General features: G+C 47.7%; 1 protein-coding gene across 2 annotated transcripts in view; it reads right to left on the reverse strand.

Moving 5' to 3' along the window:
* Positions 1-5,368: 5,368 nt before the first annotated feature.
* The window catches only part of LHFPL3 (LHFPL tetraspan subfamily member 3), a 259,878-nt gene continuing 243,489 nt past the window's right edge, over positions 5,369-21,757 (reverse strand). Inside the window, exons 3-4 of one of the 2 annotated variants that reach the window (XM_058657574.1) lie at positions 17,044-17,091; positions 5,400-5,497 (exon numbers count right to left, since the gene is read on the reverse strand). In XM_058657574.1, coding sequence (XP_058513557.1) covers positions 17,075-17,091 — 17 coding nt within the window. In that variant the 3' untranslated portion in view covers positions 5,400-5,497; positions 17,044-17,074. Of the gene's footprint in view, positions 5,498-17,043; positions 17,092-21,757 lie in introns of both variants that reach the window. The other variant, XM_058657573.1, reaches the window with a different exon arrangement.

Below are 21,757 nucleotides of genomic sequence, written 5' to 3' on the forward strand. Positions count from 1 at the left end.
AACATGGGAACCAGGGTAGGGGGCAGGCCTGGTGGGAGTTATTGAAGGTCACTCCGACTAGGCTGCAACTCCCACTGGTTTGTGTGAAGGCTGAGTATATAGTGAGCAGGATCGGGCTGGGCTCCAACACCCTTTGGTTTGTGTAAAACCCAGAGCTGGAGACAGAACTGACCCAGCAATTACAACCACAAGCATATGCATGAGCTGATTTGGGTGGAGGACTGTGCCGGACCCTGTCCTGGCAAACACACACAAGAATCAGGTCTGGGATCACTTCAAATGAGGTTTCTTTGGCAATTCCCTACCAACTGAACCGCTGGACTCAGAACCCCAACCATGGAGAGAATTGCAGGTTCCATGGGCTGACCGTGGAATGCATTTGTCAGCGCTGGGCCTCCTCAGTGACTCAGACGGAGCAGAGGACGGCATATCCAAATGCACATGGAAGATGTGGAAGTACATCGGAGCCTCCAGAAGACTCCTGGTACCATGGCAGAAGACGAAGGACAGAATAAATTGATCATCTACTCCAACCAAGCAACGGTAGTGAAAATCTGGGCATTCAGAGACTCTAAGGTGGACCATAACAACCAGGGGATTCTGGAGAGATTTCATCCCGATTAGAGTGGTGGGACTGCCAGCAATTCAGGTCTGTTGAACTATCAAAACCTCTTGAGACCTTCACGGCATTGTAAATTTTTATTTTTCTTCCTGTTATTGATTTTGTATCGTGGCTTTTCATTTAAGGATATGTATAGTAACTGTAATGGATACTGTCATATTCAGATGTGAGATATAATGTGGTAGGCATCTCTACTTGCAGATCCAAGATGGATTACCAATGACATTGTTAAGTATATCTTGACAATAGGATGCTGGACTCTGCCATTGTCCATGCCCACAATGATGGACCTATGACTGTGTATGAAGGACAATGTTATAGTCGAGCTCAGCAGGGAGGGAGGAGACTTGGGGTGGGGGTAAGGGAAATCCCAAGGCCTATGGAATTGTATTATAAAATGATAATAATAAAAACAAAAAATATTTAAAAATAGTCTGTGGATACTTCAAACTGCATGTGGAAAATGGAATGAAAAAGTAAGTTTATCCAAAAATCTTGACATCCATGAATGTGAGGGATTTTCAGAATGTTCATGAAAAAAATATGTATTATGAAAATATTTCATGAACATGAAATTCTCTTTTTAAAATACTTATTTATTATTATTTTTTATTGAAAAGGAAGATTTACAGAGAGAAGGAGAGACGGAGAAATATCTTCTATTTGTTGGTTCACTCCCCATCTGGCTGCAATGCCAGGAGCCAGCAGCTTCCCGTGGGGTCTCCCACGCGGGTGCAGGGTCCCAAGGCTTTGGGTCGTCCTCGACTGCTTTCCCAGGCCACAAGCAGGGAGCTGGATGCAAACTGGAGCAGCCGGGACACGAACCTGTGTTCATATGGGATCCTGGGCGGTTACAAGGCAAGGATTGGCCATTGGGTGATTGCTATCTTTTACATGGAAATAAGCTTAAAAAAATATTTATTGATTTGAAAGGCATGGAGAGAGGGAGACAATTGTCAGGGCTGGGCCCGACTGAAGCCGGGAGCCTGGAACACCACCCAGACACCCCGTGTGGGTGGGAGGGGCACAGGTCCTTGGGCCATCCTCTGTTGCCTTCCCCGGCTTGTACAACCCACAGCAGTCTCAGCTCGTCTCATTGCTGCTCCTTGTTATCATTCAAGGATCTTGATGTGTATTTTAAAAAAACTTGTTTATTGGGGAGAGAGAGAGAAACAAAGATGTGCAAGTGGATGTCTTGTCTCCTTCTTCTTCTCTTTCACTTCAAAGGCAGAGACAGAGGTAGAATAAATAGGTAGAGAGACAGACAGATGGGGGTTATGTGGGGGAACACAAGGTTTTTCACCACTGGTTCACTCTGCAAACGCCTTCCAGGGCCAGGAGTAGGCCCGGTCAATGCCAGAAGCCAGGGACGCCACCCTGGACTCTCACATGGGTGGCAGGATACAAGCACTTGGGACTCATGATGTCCTGCTTCTTAGGCACGTTAGAAGGAAAGCCAATGAGACATAAACCGGGTACTGGTTTGCCTACTAGTGGCTTAGCCTTGTGTGCCACAATGCTCACCCCTGAAGTGGGTGCCTTAACCACTAGATCAAATGCCCACTCCTTACAACTCGTGTTAAATACAACCTTCCCCCACCAGCCTTCCGCATCTCTGTCACATCGTCTGATTTTACTCTCTCGGGCTTCTGCTGTGAACCGGCAACAGTCGTGTGGTCTTCCCCTGGGACATAAAACCTAGGAGAGCAGGAATCCGGCTGTTTTGACTCACGAAGATCTTCTCAGGGTTTGCAACAGTCCTTGACACAAAGAAGGGACCTTATATGTGTGTGTTCAATGGCTAGAGCCGAGTACTGATTCGGAGTCCCTTAATTCCTATTATTGTCCCCAATTCCAATGTGCTTTGTGGATTTGCCTTGTGTATCTGGCGCTGTGTGCAGCTTTTCAATCCCCGCTCCTAAGTTCCACTGTGTCTTCAGCAGTTTGCAAACTGGGAGACTTTGGTCTACGCTTCTTTTCTTCCTTCAAATGCCTGTTCGTTAACTGTCTCCCACCCGTGGAGTACAACACTGCAATTTATATCCTCACATTGGTGCTGTGGGGCTCAGTGTGATTATTCATACCCCTTTGTGGATGAGGACCCCAAGACTCGGAGTCCTGTAGTAAAAGAAGGATCTGGAATTGGAACCCAACTAGACCACACATACACTTACAGGCAAAGAGCCCGTTGTGTCTAAGAAGCAGGTGGTTGCTCTCCGTTTGCGAGGTGGAGTCTGAGCAAATGAAAGTTTCAGGCCAGATTTTGTGGGAGTATCCCAGATATTTACTTAGCTATCATTTCATTGCTGTGAGTGTATGAAGAATTAGCTTGAAGTCTTTCCCTATTCAGCCAGAATACACTCTAGACTTGCTCGCCCTGCCTTCTCCACGGGAGTCCTGCAGAGCTAATAAAATCAGCCGTTGGTGATGTTATGAAATGTAGGAGGCAAGGAGATTTTCTAAGACTTTCTTAGAAGATTTGCTAAGTAACTCTAAGAAGAGTTACGTCAAACAGCCATCTATTGTTGGATCACTGGACAAAGAAAGAAAGTAGATGCACCAAATATATACAAGGAGTTTAAAGTAACAAAATCTTATTTTTATTTTTTTTTTTAACAGAAATTGAGATATTCCAACAAATTTCTTTACATTTCCTGGACCTTAAAAAAAATTACGCACAACTTTTGGACGCAATACAACAGAACAGAATGAGAGAGGGAATCACTGTTGTTGTTGTTTTAAAAAGATAAAAACAGACTTCCTCTACTTAGTTAACATTTAGTGGATGACACGCGTATCACCTATGTACAAATGGCACGTCATCAATGATTCCTCTTCACAGCACTGTGGTATGCTGAATTACACTTAGGTTCTGTGACAAAACTTTTGAGGAAGTTTTGCGCATGGGTGGAAAGTACCTTTTCCTTTTTTTGCCCACGCCACTACTCGTGGTGTTAGACTTTCGCGTGCAATCTATAACTGATATGGCTTAAAGAAAGCCGATGTGTTCTGTTGTTACTGTAGAGATAGTGGGAAGTAGAAAGGTATCTCCCTTGAGTGAAAGGTGAATTCTTGGAAAGTTGTGTGTAATTAAATGTAGCAAGTGGGATGCTCTGGATGCAAGAGAGCTAACATTCCACACAAGCAGGTGCCCCTGGGATGGCCAATAGGTAACAACAGATACCACCTCTTCCTTTCACTTGCTTCTTCATGAAGTAAGTTTTACTCACTTGCCCAAACTGGGAATATATGTATATATGTATTTGGACCTTGGAGACATTCTCTTGATGGTAACAAGGTAACAAGAGGACTAGTACCGGAATCATTTGATCAGAATAGGAGTAGTCCTAATAGGAGTAGTCTATCAGTTCTTGACCTAACATGCTCGCGATGAATGATAACTTCATCTTATCTAGGAAGGCATTCTCTATGGCCGCATTTTCTGTTCAGGTATAAAATGTGGTTCGATTTCTACCACAGATCCCTTGTGTGTGTGTGTGTGTGTGTGTGTGTGTGTGTGTGTTTTCCTTAGGCAATTGCATTTTTCAGTATTAAATACTTCTCTGTTCTGGATATTGGCAGGGTATGGAATGATGATACTGGTGGGTGAAGCTTGGGGACCAAGCACTGCTGAAGGCAACCCCTTTGGTTTTAAGTACTTTCAGATGCTAGCCAACTAAAAACAATCAGAGAATGCTCAAAACCGACGTGAATCAGCAGAAAGGTGTCTTATTCCTAGCAACTTTCTTTGACCTGTGTAAGTATATAGTCATTTATTTCTAAGGCTATTAAATTGTTATTTGTTTTGTTAGTATCACTATCATTACAAATAGGCTTAATGGAATGATGTTTAAAAATCAGGACCTGTCAGTAGGGGAATAACGAATATGAATTTCTGATGCCATCTATGATAAAGAAATAAAAAAGGAGATATTTTAGATATCTACTTATAAAGTATATTAAACCCCTATGCACATACTAGGGAGAGTTAGAAAAAGAGTGTTTATTTAATAGCAGCCTATATATTACATGGAAGCCTCCAAGGTAAAAACAAGCTTTCTTTACTCCTCAGATGTCCTCAACAGTGTTTTCTGAACACTAGGGACATCTCTGTTGCTTGGCAACGCAGGATGCAAAGATGTACCTCCTGCAGCGTACAGCTTGATGGAGTAAGAAAAGGTGTCAGCAACACTTTCTCAGTAATAACTTGCATGGAACACAGACTTGGTTAAAAAAAAATAAGTTTGAAGTGTTACATCTCTCTCTGTGTGGTTGTACTAATCACACAGTTGAAGGACAGATGAGTGGAGCGCTAGAACGGAAGGCCGGTGGCGTCTTGCTAAGATGCCTTCTTAACCCTTGTCGCTCGACCCGCCTTTTGGCTATGGAGCTAGCGAGAATTTAGACCTAACTGCCTTTTACTTATTTCTTTTTTTAAAATAATATCGAAAGAGTAAAGCTTTTCTCTTTATGTGTTTTCAGTTTGAGTATAAAAAGGACAGATTACAAACCTCAGTAGGTATATAGTTTTTTTTTTTTTTGTTAATTCTAGCACACGTATATTTCATCCCCTCAAAGTGTTTCCTGAATGATTTTTTTCATGAACAATATCTGATCGTATTCAATGAATTCTGATGAGCTGGTGTTGAATCCATGATCGCACCTTTCCGGAAAAGTCCTTCCCATCTCACTGCTCCTGATTCGGAGGGCGCGTTGACAAGGGATGGTGTTTCGGTCTTGTCTGCATTCATCTCTGTGCTGTCCTCTCTCCCCAATGTCTTCTTTTTTTTTATGTTGATGTACAAAAGCTGTTGTTCGATTGGTTTAGCTGTTATTTATTTTGTGCTCATTCTAGAGAATATTGGCTTAGCAGAACTGCAGAAAGGGGAAGGAAGAGAGAGAAAAATACGTTATCTGGGTAGCCCGCATAACTTCCACAGCAAAGACACACCAGCCAACAGTTTAAAGGCACCTTCTGTTTATTACCAAAGAAAACAAAAACGTTTGAGATCTACGTTCCTGATAAAGGGGAGGTGGCCAGCTCCCTTCCCTCTGGGTCAGGTCTCCTGGCTGCTTTTAAGGAGCAAGGCAGGAGGTGTACATCAGGGCTCTGGCCAACTTGTCGCAGTATGAAAGCTCACAGTTATTTTAGCGCTCACAGATAACACAGAGGAAAATTGAAATCCGATGGTGTCATAATGACACGTAGCCTCTAACGGTCTCTGGGACCTAGTCATCTTGGCAGAAGCCCTGAGCAAGGAAGCGCTTTCCTCAGAGAGTATTGTAAGCAACACGGGCCAGCGTGGGATGTGCAGTGACAATGGGCAGTCCTAAGCTGGGCTGGTTTCTGCTGAGGCCGGGAGTCCAAGCCTGGTTTGTAGATCTCTGACCGCATGTTCCAGCACCCTCCAGCGCCCACTGACCATGAAAGCTCCTGGTGGGGAGAAAGAGAATTCAGAAATGAGTGTTGGGAAGGAGTTAATCAGGAAGAGGAAAGGGCTCTGCGCAGGCATGTTGAGGGGGCAAGTCTGTGTGTGTGTGTGTGTGTGTGTAGGCAACATGTCCCCTTTTGTCACGTTCTGCAAATAAACACACCCTTCGTTTCATGATGGAAAAATCTGCTTTCATGTGAAACATTTGTTGGTGTCCATGAACCAGAGGTCTGTTTCTCCTTCCACGCTCTAAGGGGCTTGGGTTGACTTTACGTCACAGGACAAGGGATGTTTCCAGGACGGAAGGGTCTGTGTCTCCGGGTGCTTCCCAGACCCTGAGAGGCACATTCTCAGTGGACAGGGGAGGGTACAATGCGTGTCCCCTTTATTGCTTATTGTTTATTTGAACTGTTTTCTTTAAAAGAGAGAAGAGAGAGAGAGAGAGAAAGATCTTCTATCTGTTGGTTCACTCCCCAAGTGGCCACAACGGCTGGAGCTGAGCCGATCCGAAGCCAGGAGCCAGGAGCTTTTTGTGGGTCTCCCACGTGGGTGCAGGGTCCCAAGGCTTTGAACCATCCTTGACTACTTTCCCAGGCCACAAGCAGGGACCTAGAAGGGAAGTGGAGAAGCTGGAATACGAACTGGCTCCCATATGGGATCCTGGACATGCAAGGTGAGTACTTAAGCCACTAGCTTACTGCGCTGGGCCCAGAATGTGCTACTTTTTCCATCGGGAAAAATGTCATGTGATTACTTTGAAAATGTAGCGTTTTGCAAGAAAAACCAAGTTCAGCATGATACCACCTTCAGGGTCCCCGTGTCTGCCATTGCTTTTGTAAGTGAGCAGTGGAAGCTGGCCTGAAGAGAAAAAAACCAACTATGCATGGATTTCAATTTTTTTCCTTTAAGATAATTTGTCTGCTAATCCATTCCACCCCCCAAGAACTGGCGGTGTCCCTGTGGATGTGTGTGCGCGCGCCTCTGAAGCTCCTGTTCTTGGAGCATCCAGAGTGGGTGTGCGCAAGTGGGTCAATCCCTAGCTGGACACTGCCCTCTGCTGGCGGCCCAGAGGAAGTGTCGGCTGGCACAACAGGGACAGGGTGGCTTTCTCCAGCTGGGAACACCACCAGCTCTGCTTTCCTTTGACTCTTATGCTGTTGCCGTTGTAGGCACACTGGGCTAATGTCCGGCTCTCACGGGTAAGAAGGTAGACAGATATCCGAGAAAGAGCTGGAGGAAATACATCTCACATCTTCCCCCTTAGGACTGCCCTTTAATCTCCCCCAATAGCCAAGACCACTGCCCAGAACCAGTGCTGACTGGAAATTTCCAACATGACTGCTGATTGTACTTCTACAATGACCCATATGGCCCATTGTAAAATCAACATAATAATATTACCGCGGTTGACTTTTCTATTCTGATTATGCCAACTTCCTGCAAATCCCTCTCCTTTCCTGATCAACTTCCGAGCGCATTACCTTCCACGCCCCCAGATAGCATAAAGGGATGATGTTGAATCATATGGGTTGCGGGTCGCTCTGGAACATGCCCACACGCTCTCTTGAGTGCGTATCTGCTTTGCAAGCCTCACCAGGAGCCCAGCCAATGTAGCATCACCCCTCTTGGACTTCCCAGACTCTAGAAAACATGTACAACCTCAACTTGAATTCCTTACAAATAACCTGGTCTCAGGGATTTTGCCACAGGAGAGAGAATTGGACTAGGGCAGTAATATGTCCTTGACTAAACACCTGTCTCACGTATTCATCTCCTAGCATAACTTTTTGTTGAACCCGCACTGAGTCCCTGCTTCAAGGCCTGTTTTTGGGAGTATTTGGCACAGGCCAATGGTCATGGGGTCACTATATACATAGTTTAGCAGCAGAATCAAAATTATTGAGAGAGAGAGAGAATGCTTCCATCTGTTGGTTCACTCTCCAAAATGGCCACTGTGGCCAGAGCTGGGCTGTTTCAAAGCTAGGAGTCAGGAGCCTCTTCTGAGTTGCCCTGTGGGTGCAGGGCCAAGGACTCGAGCCATTCTCTGCTGCTTTCCCAGGCCACAAGCAGGGAGTTAACAGTGCAGCAGCTGGAACATGAACCAGCTCCATGAACTGCAGGTGGAGGATTAGCCTGCAATGCTGCTGTGCTGGCCCCTGAATGAACATTTTCTTTCGAACTGAAACAGGGAATAGGGCGTGGAGGGGTCTTTTGCCCTAACAATATGCTTAGGCTGTACGTGAGATAAGCAGCTTTCATTTCACCTTTCGTTATCCACCGTGCGGACAATGCTGACCGGCTCCTGTTGACACTCATTGGCCATCCCTGCAGGTGACACCGATGGGGCAAAGGCTGCCGTATCAGGCAAGTTTTGACCAGAAAAGAGAAAATACTGTGATTGCTAAGACCCAGGAGGGCGGGCCCAGGCAGAATCCCCTAAATCCACAGGTGAATGCTGCGAGTGAGCCAGCCTCCCCTTCCCTCGAGACCCAGGGAGGCTTGGAAGAATTCAAACGTGATTTCTGGGCGGTGCTCCACTTCCACACAGAGCTGAGCCCCCGCAAGATCCCATTAATACAATTTTGCAAGAAAAAGCTTCCTATTGCCTCATTTCATTAGCTCTGTTCGTGAACGCTAGGTGGGTAAAAGCTGAGTTTGTGGTTCGGCAATGAGGAATACATGATCTTTCAGCATTTAAAATGTAGACTAAAAAAAAAAAGATATTATCACATCAGAGAGTTTCAAGTGCTACGAAGAAAAAGACATCAGGATAGGAGTGGTCAGGGCTACTTTGGAATATGTTGGACAGGGCAGTGAAAGAGTTGGAGAGTTACCGAGGACCGCCTTCCTCCTGGAGGCACCAGCGAGGGCCGAAGGCCATGGCAGGACAAGCACCTGGAAAACCAGGGCAGCTGGGAACAGGAGAGGACCAAGGCCGCAGGGGTAACGATTGCCCTGCAGGGCCCCAGGGCTGGGGTAAGGCATCGTGACCTTCCGGTGTTTAGGCTTACCACTAAGATGTGTTTTTATTGAGAGAGAGAGAGAGAGAGAGAGAGAGAGAGACTCAAAGACTTGTCCCCATGCTGGTTTCGCCTTTGGAGGAGAATGGTGCGGGGCAGTAAAGGGACTGCTTCCACTACCAGGGACAACAGTTATACAGATGTTATAGAGATGTTATAGAGATGCTCAGCTCGGGACAGGACAGCAGACCAGGGGCTGCTCTGCGCCTGCGTGCACGGAGTGCCCCGAGGCGTGGGGTAGGAGAGGGTGGCCCGCCTGCTCTGCCTTCGTTGCTTCTTGTCTTCTCCGTGTCCCGTCTTCCCACTTGCTCTCCGCTCTTCCTCATCCTCTCTGCCAGGTGGAATGCCAGGTGGTTTAAGGTCCCTCCTCAGAAGCCTGTCTGGGTCACGGGCAAGGGCGTGTTTGTGTGTGGTGTGTATTCAACAGCCATCCTGCACATTGTACTAATTGGAAATTCATGAAACCTTACAACATATGTAAATTTCCCGCAAGAGGAGTTTATCTGCTATTCATAGTTCCACGTGAATCATTTTAATCGTCAGGTTATCAGCTTCCAGGCTGGTTAGGGTCCGTTTGCACTGTATTTTCTGTCAGAAAACCGAAAAAAAAAAAAATGCAGGGGAGATTCTCAAGCAAGATCAGACACGGGCACTTAGGGGACTTGTCCAAATGCGGGGTTCTGGGTTCTAGCCCCAGAGATGGCAACTGGGCAGGCTTGGATGACCTCACCGCAGGTGGCACACAGCTTCCCTTGGGAGACATGGAGGGTTATGCCAGCAGCTTAGCTCGGGGATGCCTTGCTTCGGCGCCCTCTGGTGGCCACTCCACTAACTGTGCAGAGACCTCCCAGAGCCTCCATTTAGGCAGGATGGAGAAGCGCTCTCTGACTCCCACCAGGCCCGCTTGTGTGTGTGTGTGTGTGTGTGTGTGTGTATTTATTCATGTTCTTGGACGTTAAAATGAGAGAAAGAAAAGGAGGAGGAGGAGGAGAAGCAGGAAGGGAGATCCAGTGGGCCACTCCCGGCTGCTCCACCTCTGAGCCGGCGCCCAGCTTATGTCCTGATAAGGCAGTGGAGGATGGCTCGCATCCTGGGGACCCTGTACCAACGTGGGAGATCCAGAAGAAGCTCCTGGTTCCCGGCTTCAGTTTGGCTCAACTCCAGCCAGGGAATGAACCAACAGATGGAAGATCTTTCTGTTTCTCCTTTCTGAAAGTCTCCTTTTCAAATAAAAATAAATCAATCTTCAAAAAAAAAAAAAAAAAAAACCCTCCAAAAATGAAGATGAAATATTCCTGTCTTCTTTGACCTGGGTGCTGTGGTGTGGTGGGTAAAGCTGCTACTTGCAATGCTGGCATCCTGTATGAATATACCAGTTAAGCTTCCGGTTGCTTCACTTCCCATCCAGCTCCCTGCTAAGTTGGGGAATGTAGCTGATGGGAGAGTCCTTCCTTCCTTCCTTCCTTCCTCTCTCTCTCTTTTAGAATAAATCATGTGAAGAAATATACAAATGTTTCGGCCTTCCTTAGGTTGCATTCTTTGCATACTTTATTACGTGCCTCCTGTCAAACCCAAGAACAGAAGAAGATGGAAACTTGTTAAATAGTTTGTTTAAATAGATTGGATTTCTCTGGTTCTCAGCAAGAGCAAAGGGAGAAGCCAGAACTTGGAGAGCTAGGAATTTCTTCTAGAATTCATTTATGTTGGAGGGAAAGACGACACCTCTCAGGACACCCAGTACATGCTAGACGGCAAGATCCCAGAAACTTATGGACAGATTATTGGAAGGTGGGAGGTGTGGTGCGTGGGTCACCCCCAGAGCTGCTGTTGAAGGACTCTCCTGGGACCCCACAGGTGGAATCCCAAGGCTGTGGAACTTTCTTTGTCAGTGGGTGCAGTGACTGGTCAACCTTGGATAGAATGGTAACTCATGGGCCACTGAGGTGTAGAGAACATGTTGCTGTTTGTTCGAGTTAGACATCATTCACGTTTAAGCAGTGTATTCTTCAACACCCAACCCTCCCTGCGCCAGCCAAGTGCCTCTTTACGCCCTGGGACTCCTCATTTGAGAATCTTCATGACTCATCAGATTTTCTTCTCTGTGAAATTTCTATTAGCTTAGAATTGATTTACACAGGTCTTTTTTTTCTAAAGTCTGAAACAATCCTTAGTGGAGAGACTGTTCAGAAAAAACAAACAAAAAAAACAAGAAAACCCAAAACAAAACAAAACAAAAAAGACCTTATCTTTAAAACCATGGACTATCTTTTTAAGGTAGTTAGGATATTTTTGCTAATACAGAAATGTAAACTTTCAAAATAATGAATGTGTTTGTTGAAAAGGTAGAGGAGAAGAGAAAGATATCTTCCATTTACTGGTTTAACCCCCCCCAAATAGCTAAAACAGCTGGGCTGGGCCAGGCCCAAAGCTAGGAGCCAGGATCAGAGTCCAGGGAAGTACACAGCTGGGACTAGAACTGGCGCCTATATGGGATCCCAGCACTTGCAAGGCAGAGGATTAACCAACTGAGCCACCACGCAGAGCCCCCCCAGCTATTGTTTTTTAAAATATTTATGTATTTGAAAGACGGAGTGACTCACACAAGGAGTAACAGATCTCCCATCTACTAGTTCATTCTCTAAATGGCTACAACAGCTGAAGCTGGAATAGGCCAAAGCCAGGAGCCTGGAATTTCATCCAGGCCTCCCACACGGGTGTTAGACTCTGGCACTTAGGCCGTCTTCCACTGCTTTCCCAGATCATTATCAGGGAGCTGCATGGGACGTGGAGTGCCTGGGAATCAAAAGTACTCTGATACGGGATGTTCCTACAGAGAGACGGGCTTAACCAATTTCACTACAACAGCGGCCCTACAGATTTACCCTTTCAATGAGATGTTGGTATTGAAAAGGTGAGAGCATGAGTAAGACTTTAAGGTGGGAGGATGGAGGTAGCGCTGGCAGGTGCTTCCGTGCGGGAAAGGAAAAAGTAATGTTTGAACTTCTTTCTGGGGAAGGACCAGAGGGGAGGAGAGTAAGCTCTAAGCAGAGGGGCAAAGTCCTGAGACAAAGGCTTTGGGTCCTGGCTGCTTCGCTTCTGATCTAGCTTCCTGCTAATGTGCCTGAGAAAGCAGTGGAAGATGGCCCAAGTGCTTGGGCCCCTGCACCCACGTGGGAGAGATCTAGAAGAAGCTTCTGGCTCCTGGCTTTGGATTGGCTCAGCTTTGGCAGTTGTGGCCGTTTGGGGAGTAACTAGGGGATAGAGGATTCTCTCTCTGTCTCTCTCTCTCTTGCTGTAACTCCCGCCTTAAAAAAAAAAAATCTTTAAAACATGCATATCATTTGGATATGTTGGAAGGCCCATCAGTCTGTTCCTGTGTTTTTACGACAGGTTTTTGAAGGATACGCACCCCAAGGTCTGGACGCTGTGTTGGAATTCCAGCCCCATCCTGTACCCATGGTTGTGGTTGGCGACAGGGCACTCGGCTCAGAGCTGCTCTCCCCTCCCCTCTAATCTCTGGTTGTCCCTGTTGTCTTGAGAGGGTCTTAAGACTCAATTATTAATCAGAAGCGATTTAACAGACTGTTGATGCCAGGAGTGCATTTTTTTTTCTTTTCAATTTACAAAGCTGGGATAAGCTGATCAGGGAGAACAGTACAGTTTCCCAGGAAATACATCAAGCCTCCCACGCCTGCCGAAGAGCTTACCTCATTTCAGGAGAATGTGCTGGAAGGTGTGTTTGGGTGGGGGCAATTGTGAGGAATCTATAAGCCACAGCAAGCTCCATTTTAAGTGAAGTTTCCCTGACTTGGGAGAAAGGGCCAGGCAAGTCTATTTTTTCAATCTCATTTAGAATATAGTCTCACCCATTTTGCTTAGAAAAATGCTGCTGTTATGGAAATAATATTTTTTTTTGCACTTAATTCTTTGCAAGTCTTCATTTGCATCCCAAAGTTGTGAGGAACTACACGTTTAGGGCTTTTTGAGGTACCAGCCTTCAGACAGGAGGGTGACAAAGGACCTCAATCTTCTGTGAAAATCCAGACAGCTGGTGTTGGACGTAAGAAGCTGTGTGACTCAAGACAACCTCCAGTCCTTAGCAAATCCATCTCACTGTGGAGCTGCCCCGTGCCCACAGGGGGGACCCTAGAATGTGATGGGGTGGGGGGGTGTGTGGAGAAGACCAGTGTACGCCTCTTCCACGATTTGCACCGAGTGTAAGGTCGACTTTGGGAAATCCCAAACTTGGGAAACTCCCTTCCCCCAGACAGTAAAAGCTATGGCTGTCACTCACCAGGTGTCACGTGGAGGGCATTGGCTTCACAGCAGAGCCGCCCACCCTTTCCTGGCCTTTTCCTGGTCACTGCTTCCAACCAACAACACGCCACCCACAAGCTCATTCCTCCTTGATCTCAACCGTGGATGCTACTTAAGCCTGAGCTGGCCACCCCTGTGCTGAGAGCTGCTCGCTTCTCTCCGACTCTCTCCCAGGCACGTTCCAGGTCATTTGTGACAGCGGCCCATGGTATCTGATAGCCCCAATGGGCACAGCAAGGACCACCCCTTGCCCTGTGGTCTTCCATGTTGTCCTAAGGTTTTTTTTTTTTTAAGATTTAATTATTTTTATTGGAAAGTCAAATATACAGAAAGAGATAGAGAGAAAGATCTTTCATCTGCTGATTCATTCCTGAAGTGGCCACAACGGTAGGAGCTGAGCCAATCTGAAGCCAGGAGCCAGGAGCTTCTTCAGGGTCTCCCACGCAACTGCAGGATCTTAAGGTTCTGGGTTGTCCTCTGTTGATTTCCCAGGCCACAAGCAGGGAGCTGGATGTAAGTGGAGCAGCCAGGACCCTAATCGATGCCCACATAGGGTTCCGGGGCTTGCAAGGCGAGGACTTCAGCTACTAGGCTATCGCGCCAGGCCCTCGTGTGCTTTCTTAGTTGGCTTTTGGATTGGAATGCCAACTCTACTGAGATCTCTCTTGCAAGAGCGGCAAAAATTAATTTGTCAAAGGAACCACTGGCCCTATCCAAAGACCCTGTGTGCTTCGAGAGGTCTCGTTCATGGCCAGCAAGATGTGGGGGCAGTGTTTACCTCCGACTCAGCGTGAATGAAGGCGATGGGGGCGACTCTGTAATAACTTGGGATGAACCCTGGCTCCAACTCACACTCTACAACCCACTGCAGAACCACTCAACTGTCAAGGGCTTCAGAACTTCCGTAAAAAAAGAGATGAACTTCCGGAGAGGCAGAGAGTGAGAGGAAGACAGAGATTCTGCGAAAACTAAGGCTGGGCAAGGTCAAGGCTAAGAACTCCACGCAGTCTCAGCCTACATTTGAATCAACCAGGAGATGCGATCTTGTCTTTGGACATTTGAGCCGTGCTTCCGGAGCTCTGGCAGGCTCCTCAATCACTTCCATGGCACGGACTTCTGACCTTCAATCCCGAGTTTGTGACGGGGCGAGGACACAAGCCCGGCTCCCCCGTAACTCCCAAATGCAGTCCTTTTGTGCTATCCCTGCCCCTCCCTTTGCAAGACATTTCAATAGCTCCTCTTCTGCATCCGGCTCGGCATCCACCTGAAATTATTGATCTGAAAATAAATTTGATTTGGCCGTGAGTTGGCTTCCGGTCCTTTCTTTGTGACGATTTTTTCCCCCTAAGTTTCTGATTCCCAGAGCCTGCATTCCCAAGCATCTGCTGGGTGATGCCCAGGCCGCTGATACGGTGGGGGGCAGGGGCGCAACTTGACAAGCACTGGTTTAAGAAAAATGAAAATGCAGGCTGGCATTAGTGGGTGCAACCCACTGAGCAGTTGTAAGGGAAGCCTTTGGCCCAGTGTTGGGAGCTATGGTCCCGGGGGCTTGTGGGAAGAGGAATAATCTAAGCAACTAATGCAGGGGTCAGCTATCTCATCCCTACTCCCAGACAGAAGCTTCCCCGGGAGGGACTTGGCTGCAGTTTAGGGGCAGCCCATGCATGGGCTTTTTCTCAGACGGCTGCCGATTCTAATACGGCCACTAGAGGGCAGAGAAGGACAAGGATTTTTATGAAAAGGGTCTGCGAAATCCCTTTCCTTCCCAAGCTGGTTGACTTGTGGGGCGCTGGGAGGGGTGGCATGTCAAGCCACGGAAGTCATACACCTTCGTGGTGGTCCCAGAAGGAAGGCTGCTCCTGGCCGGATGCACTACCTTGAAAACGTCCCCATTAGGCCAAACTTAAGTGATGGAAGCTCAAGTGGGCCAAAAAAAATGCTCCATCCGGTGATGCTCCTTGGCTGTTCCTTGCCGTGCGCTAACCATGGAAACAGAAGGCTGAGTTAGAGTGACTCCAGGCTTAGTGAATATCTGCATTTCCTTCACCTGCTGGGCCTTGTAATATTCCAGAGTTCGAATCAGAGGAGACCCTGGAGGGGGAGACGCAGCTACCAGGAACCTCAGGCTGCAGGACTCACAGGACCCGAGATGACGAAGCTTGGAGGAGCTGGCGGGTCCTTCCTGAGGCGTGGCCAGCTGCTCTGTCCCACACCTTCTTTCTGTCCAGTGTCCGAGGCTCATGGGACCTTTGCTCCCATAGGTGCTCCTTCCACTTGCACAGCCTAATTGTTTCTTTCCTCCTCAGGCAGTGGAGAATGAATACCGCTGGGAAGGAACCAGCTGTGCACCAGCCCCAACTTCATGAGCAAACTCTCTTCGTGTCCTGTGTGAAGGCAGCTGTTTGCAAGCCTCCTTCTAGAAACGAAGACCCCAGGGTCCTGGAAGACGCTAGAACCTTCCCCAGTTCTCCCAGGAACAGGACCTCTGGGATGTGGGCTTGTTTTATCCAGGGTACTCCGGGGTCCCTAGCAGAGAGAAATGGACTGGGACATGGCACTGGTCCATGGCTTTGATTGAGAAGAGGTGGCTTGGGGGCCCTGCCCCATGGTGGGCTGGCTGCTCTCCTCTGATGGCCTCATTTATTCTCCATGAACAAAGGGGATTGTAGGATAGGCTGTACTACTAGCAGCTCATCAGTTCCTGAGTTCTATGCTTGTGTCTGACCCCTGAGGGAGCTTGGGTGGTGGTCAGGCAGGCCAGGGGCCGGGGGTGTCTTCAACTTTAAATTTTTGTCTCCGATACCCAGTTTGAAAAGTTTCAGACCCACCACCCTACAGGAAACTTCAGCAAGGTTAGCAACAGAGATCGTGCCAATATTGTCTCCCTTCCCCATGACAGCATGCGGAGACACACTGCACAGTGAGCCAGGGTCTTAGTTGCTAACGCGCCATGGAGAGGTACAAACACACCCTCCCTCTTTTATGGACTCTGCTTGCCTGCTTGGTCAGGCATGGGGCTCGCTCAAAAGTTGAAAAGAGATTTATGCAGAAGCAAGCAACACCCAAAGGAATTGTGTGCGCGTGCGCGTCTGCAGGTGCATGCGAGGAAGGCCCACGGGTGTTCTCCAGCTTCCAGCTGCAAACAAAAAGCACCAAGCAATGAGATGATTATTTTTTCCCACCAGGACTTGTTTGAACTCCATGACGGGCCACAGGGGTGTGTGTGTGCGTGTGTGTTCACCAAGTATCCACTCTCGGGTCATCTGACAGCACATCAAGCTGCGGAAGGGGCTGTGCGACACGCATCCAAGGCTGGGGTGCGAAGGCGTGGAGCACCAAGAACCCCATTCCTTGTACCCCTCCCTGCAGCGTGCCCCAGCTCCTTCCCCTGGGAGATGCCAGGCTGGCACCTGCGAGGGTTCTGGCTTCTCCTCCTGGCAGGGCATGGGGCGCGAAGCACACAGAGAGAAGAGTCCATGAGGCGTCCGTGGGTGTTCATGCGGCCCAAGCGCCCGCCAGGCGACCACGACCAAAGCACAAGTCCGAGCGCAGCAGCGGAAAGGACATGCGGGGCAGAAGCGCAGGACACACAGCTGGCCCTCCTCCCGGCCACCTGCCAACCCCCGCCCCCCGGAGCCATGCTCACACTTACATGGTGTGGTCTCACACTACCTTAGTTTGCCTTAAGCATTTCCATCCTCTGAGAGTGTGCGGTGGGAGGGGAAAAACAGAACGGGGAGAAAGTTAAGCATCATTTTTTTTTTTTTATCAGAATCCGGCAGTCACACCACCACGGTTCCTGGCAGGTCCGCTCAGTGTGCGGAAACCTCTCTCGGCTTGGGGGAGGCCCTGGTGAAGGAGGAAGGGCCAGTCCTGGCAGCCAGGTAGGCTGGCTGACCTTCTCAGCCGGCGAGGACCCCTGCCAGCGGGGCTGCGTGCAGCACTTACCTCCAGCGCTTGCGGTGCGGGTGGTGTGATTTAATTCGTGTGAAACCTTGGGACAGTTTTAGTCAACACTATGCATTACTGAAGCGCTGGAGATCCTCCTATTGTTTCTATTATTGCCTTCCCTAGGCTAAAGGATTAAAAAAAAAGATATTTAAGAGAGCCAAGGACTCAGGATTTGAAGGACTGAGAAACAAACAAAAAGTCAATTCAAGGGTCCCAGCACAGTAGCCTAGCGGCTAAAGTCGTCGCCTTGAAAGCCCCGGGATCCCATATGGGCGCCTATTCTAGTCCCGGCAGTCCACTTCCCATCCAGCTCCCTGCTTGTAGCCTGGGAAAGCAGTCGAGGATGGCCCAAAGCCTTGGGACCCTGCACCCGTTTGGGAGACCTGGAAGAAGCCCCTGGCTCCTGGTTTTGGATTGGCACAGCTCTGGCCGTTGCGGCTCACTTGGGGAGTGAATCAACGAACAGGAGATCTTCCTCTCTGTATATCTGAGTTTCTGATAAAAATGAAATAAATCTTAAATAAATAAGTTCAGGTGGAAAAGACAAAGTTGGAAATTCACGGCTTGAGCCACAACCGCACGCGTCCTTCTTGGAACAATTCTGAATAGTGGTTGAAGAAAGACAGTGAAAACCCATCACATACACACTGGCCCATCACAGCCCCGGAGCCTCAGGTGTGTTAGGCCCTCCTTTCTCAGGTCTCCCACGCGGGTGCAGGGTCCCAAGGTTTTGGGCCGTCCTTGACTGCTTTCCCAGGCCACAAGCAGGGAGCTGGATGGGAAGTGGAGCAGCTGGAATACGAACCCGCACCCATATGGGATCCTGGTGGATACAAGGTGACCACTTAGCCACTAGGCTATCACACCGCCTGCCTCCCAAATCTTATTCTTTTTACTTATTCTTTTTACTTCCCGCTGAGAATACTTGCCGGAAAAAGGCAAGTTTTCTCTTTATAACTGGTCAAACGGAAACATAAACTATAAACATTGTTAAACCCAAAGATTGTGCCCCTCCCCGTTTCTGTGCAAGAGAATACTTTCAGGAAATCCAGTTTGAGACATTGTTCCAGCTCAGAATCCATCACTGTTCTCTTCTCTGGGTCCATTTGTGAGCCGCTTCCTCCAAGCAGACCTCTCTCCACCTATTTTCCTTTTCTCGGCTCACATTTTGTGTGTTGGAGCCTCTTCGTTTCTGTCTTTGCCACCACCACCCCATCTCTTCGAATGGTGGTATTCACAGCATTTGCTTTGGATGAAAAGTCAGCACAGTTCTGCTTTGCCGGAGGAGTATTTGTGAGGCAAATGCTTGTTTTAGGAAATGAAAGGGGTTCATGTTTTGAACCTGAGCCGCCCTCTGGATGTCAGGCAGGAAGCCCCATTGGTGAACACGCAGTTTCTACGCCTCACCTGGCTTTGTAGGTGAGTGGAGTTCCCTGTTTTTACAACTTCACCAATTTAACACTGACTTTCTGTCCTCCCTCCGGTGACAGGTGGCTAAGACAGCCAGCCTGGTCCTTTGAGGGCGAATTGCTCTCTTCCTGACAGTCTAGTTCTGTTCGCTGCTCACAGCCTGCTGGCACTTGCAGGGGAGTGCCTCTGGGGAGTGTCTGACTTTTCCACGTGCTTTCATCTACTGCTGGGTCAGAGTTACTTTCTTCGTGAAGAATTCCTTCCTTGGTAGCATGCTACAACTTCTTCCTTTCACACAGGGCATTGTTGCTAATTGTATTATGCATATGACGAGAAATGTTTTAAAAATTGGAATGGGTCCCGCTTTATTTTTTTCAAAAACGCTGTTATTCTGTACAATACGTCTTAGTGTGATAGCCATTAGCTGTATGTGGCTATTTAAGCTGAAATTTAAATAAAAAAATACGATCAAAAATTCAGGGGCAGGCATTGTGGTGTAGCAGGATAAACAACTACTTGGGACACCAACCTCTTCTATCAGAGTGCCAGTTCAAGTCCCAGCTCTCTCCACTTCTGATCCAGCTTGCCGCCAACGGCGTCTGGGAAGGCAACAGGTAATGCCCTAACAATCTGAACACCTGCCACCCACCCACGAGGAAGACCATGATGGGGTTCCTAGTTTCTGGCTGAAATTCAGCCTGGCTCCGGTTCAGCTGCTGAGGCCGTTTGGGGCATGGAGCCGTAGACGGAAGGTCTCTTTCCCCATCTCTCCCTTTTTCTTAATTTCTTTTCCTCTTGAACAATAAATAAGTCAATAATGAAAGAATTCATGTTTTCTGTCTTTTCTGACACATGTTTTGTCCAAAGCTACGTGTCTAGGGCATGACCACTGTAGGACAGTGCCTCCTCCCATCATGTATGATGTTTCAGTAAGAGTGGCTAGCAAGCTGTGAACTCTGTTGCATGTAAGCGTGTCTGTCGGCTTCAGTCGGAGCCCATCTATGCAAGATGGAGGGTGACGATTTCATGAACGAGACAGCTGGAGTCTGAGTGCCCTGTTGCTCCAATCGGCACACGAAGCCTCCTCACTTACCATGGCGTCTAAGAAGGTCAGACTCCATTTAAATGAGAGGACGACAAGGCTGACTCCACACAGTGGCCCTTTTTAATGGAAGCATGCGAGTGGGGTGGGGTGACTGTGGAAATGCATGAGGCGTGCCCTAGCTGGATACAGCCAGGGCTGGGATTCCCTGGGGGGAGGGTGGGGGAGGGTGGGAGCTGTGTGTGGATCGTTTGATAATTCCTCAGTGGTCTCTGTGTCTTCCCCACCCCCAGTCTCTTCAAGCTGCGAATCGGACACCAGAACCATCTTGTAGGCTAAGCTCATGAACCCTAATGTAGGTTAATCTTGGATTACTGGGACTGGTCTTAAGCGTAATTATGCACCAAATGCAAGTACAGTGGGCAAATCTTCTGGTTAGCTTATTCTGTTTTTTTTTCCCCAAAGTGGTGCAGGTATTACTGAAGGTAAATTAATATTTATTCATTCATTCAAGAATCACCGAGTATGCAGCAATGTCTGTTATGCACTGTGATGCATACTGTGGGTTATGGTAAATAAACAAGGAGTGTGCTACTCAATTCTTATGGATTCCAGAGTCAGTCTGACTTTCAAGTTGATAATTTCTTGTGTGTGGACTCATGTAAAATTACTAGGACTTTCTGAGGCTCAATTTCTTGCACTAAACTGGAGCTAACACTAATGTTTTATTCATGGGGTTATTATGAAAATGAAATGGCTTTAGGTATACAGGAAGCAATAACATTCAATAAAATGCAGTGACTAGAGTATTACTAAAATGTTCAGTCCAGTGGGGAAGCTAAGATCACCACAGGGATGACAGTTTCAACTGATAATGAAGTCTTGTTACAGGAGCGGGAAGAGCATGTTTGATCTGTGTCCAACCACCAGGGGGCAGACTAGATGCTGTTACACCTGTCTTCACACCAATATGGACCACTAGGAGGGCGGAAGAGGTGGGCTAACGCACTCTTCAGGAGAGGTGGTTACATAGGAGTTGAAGTTTGGCATTTAGTTATTCCTTGCTTTCTTTTCATGACTTTTTGTTTTTCTTCGAGAAAGCTCTTATGTAAGTTGGAATCATCTGAACTGAGTTTTCCAGCAGTCAGGGGAATGGAGAGCAGTGTAGACTGTACTTCCATTACAGCTCTCTCTGATTGATTTCAGGAACACACTATTCATGGCTGTGATTTCTTTTTATTAAGAATAAAGGTACGGGGCCCGGCGGCGTGGCCTAGTGGCTAACGTCCTCGCCTTGAAAGCCCCGGGATCCCATATGGCCCCGGTTCTAATCCTGGCAGCTCCACTTCCCATCCAGCTCCCTGCTTGGGGCCTGGGAAAGCAATCGAGGACGGCCCAAAGCTTTGGGACCCTGCACCCATATGGGAGACCCGGAAGAGGTTCCTGGTTCCTGGCATCGGATCGGCATGCACCGGCCCGTTGCGGCTCACTTGGGGAGTGAATCATTGGACAGAAGATCTTCCTCTCTGTCTCTCCTCCTCTCTGTATATCTGACTTTGTAATAAAAATAAATCTTTAAAAAAAAAAGAATAAAGGTATGTCTAGGTGATACACTGTTTTGATTAAGATAGCTTGGGTAAAAAAATGTCACTTTGAATCAGCAAAGGTGAACATGTCTACATGGTGAAATGGACATTTGTTAGCTATATGTATGATGAGCAATAGAAAAAATTTCCAAAATGATAATTTTAATTTTTTTCTAGTTGTCTTCGAAGGCATAGTTGTTATGTCATTTTTTGAACAAGGAAGTCGCTATTGGGAAAGCAGGTGGGTTTTTTGCCTCTCTCTCTCTCTCTCTCTCTTACAGCTTAGTGGCCACATCAGCAAATGCAGAGTTTGATTTATGGTTTATACTTTGTGCACTCCTTGGAGTGAGAAATTGAAGGGCTGATGTCAAACCCAT

This window comes from Ochotona princeps, chromosome 32 (genome assembly GCF_030435755.1).
Source record: "Ochotona princeps isolate mOchPri1 chromosome 32, mOchPri1.hap1, whole genome shotgun sequence".
NCBI lineage: Eukaryota > Metazoa > Chordata > Mammalia > Lagomorpha > Ochotonidae > Ochotona > Ochotona princeps.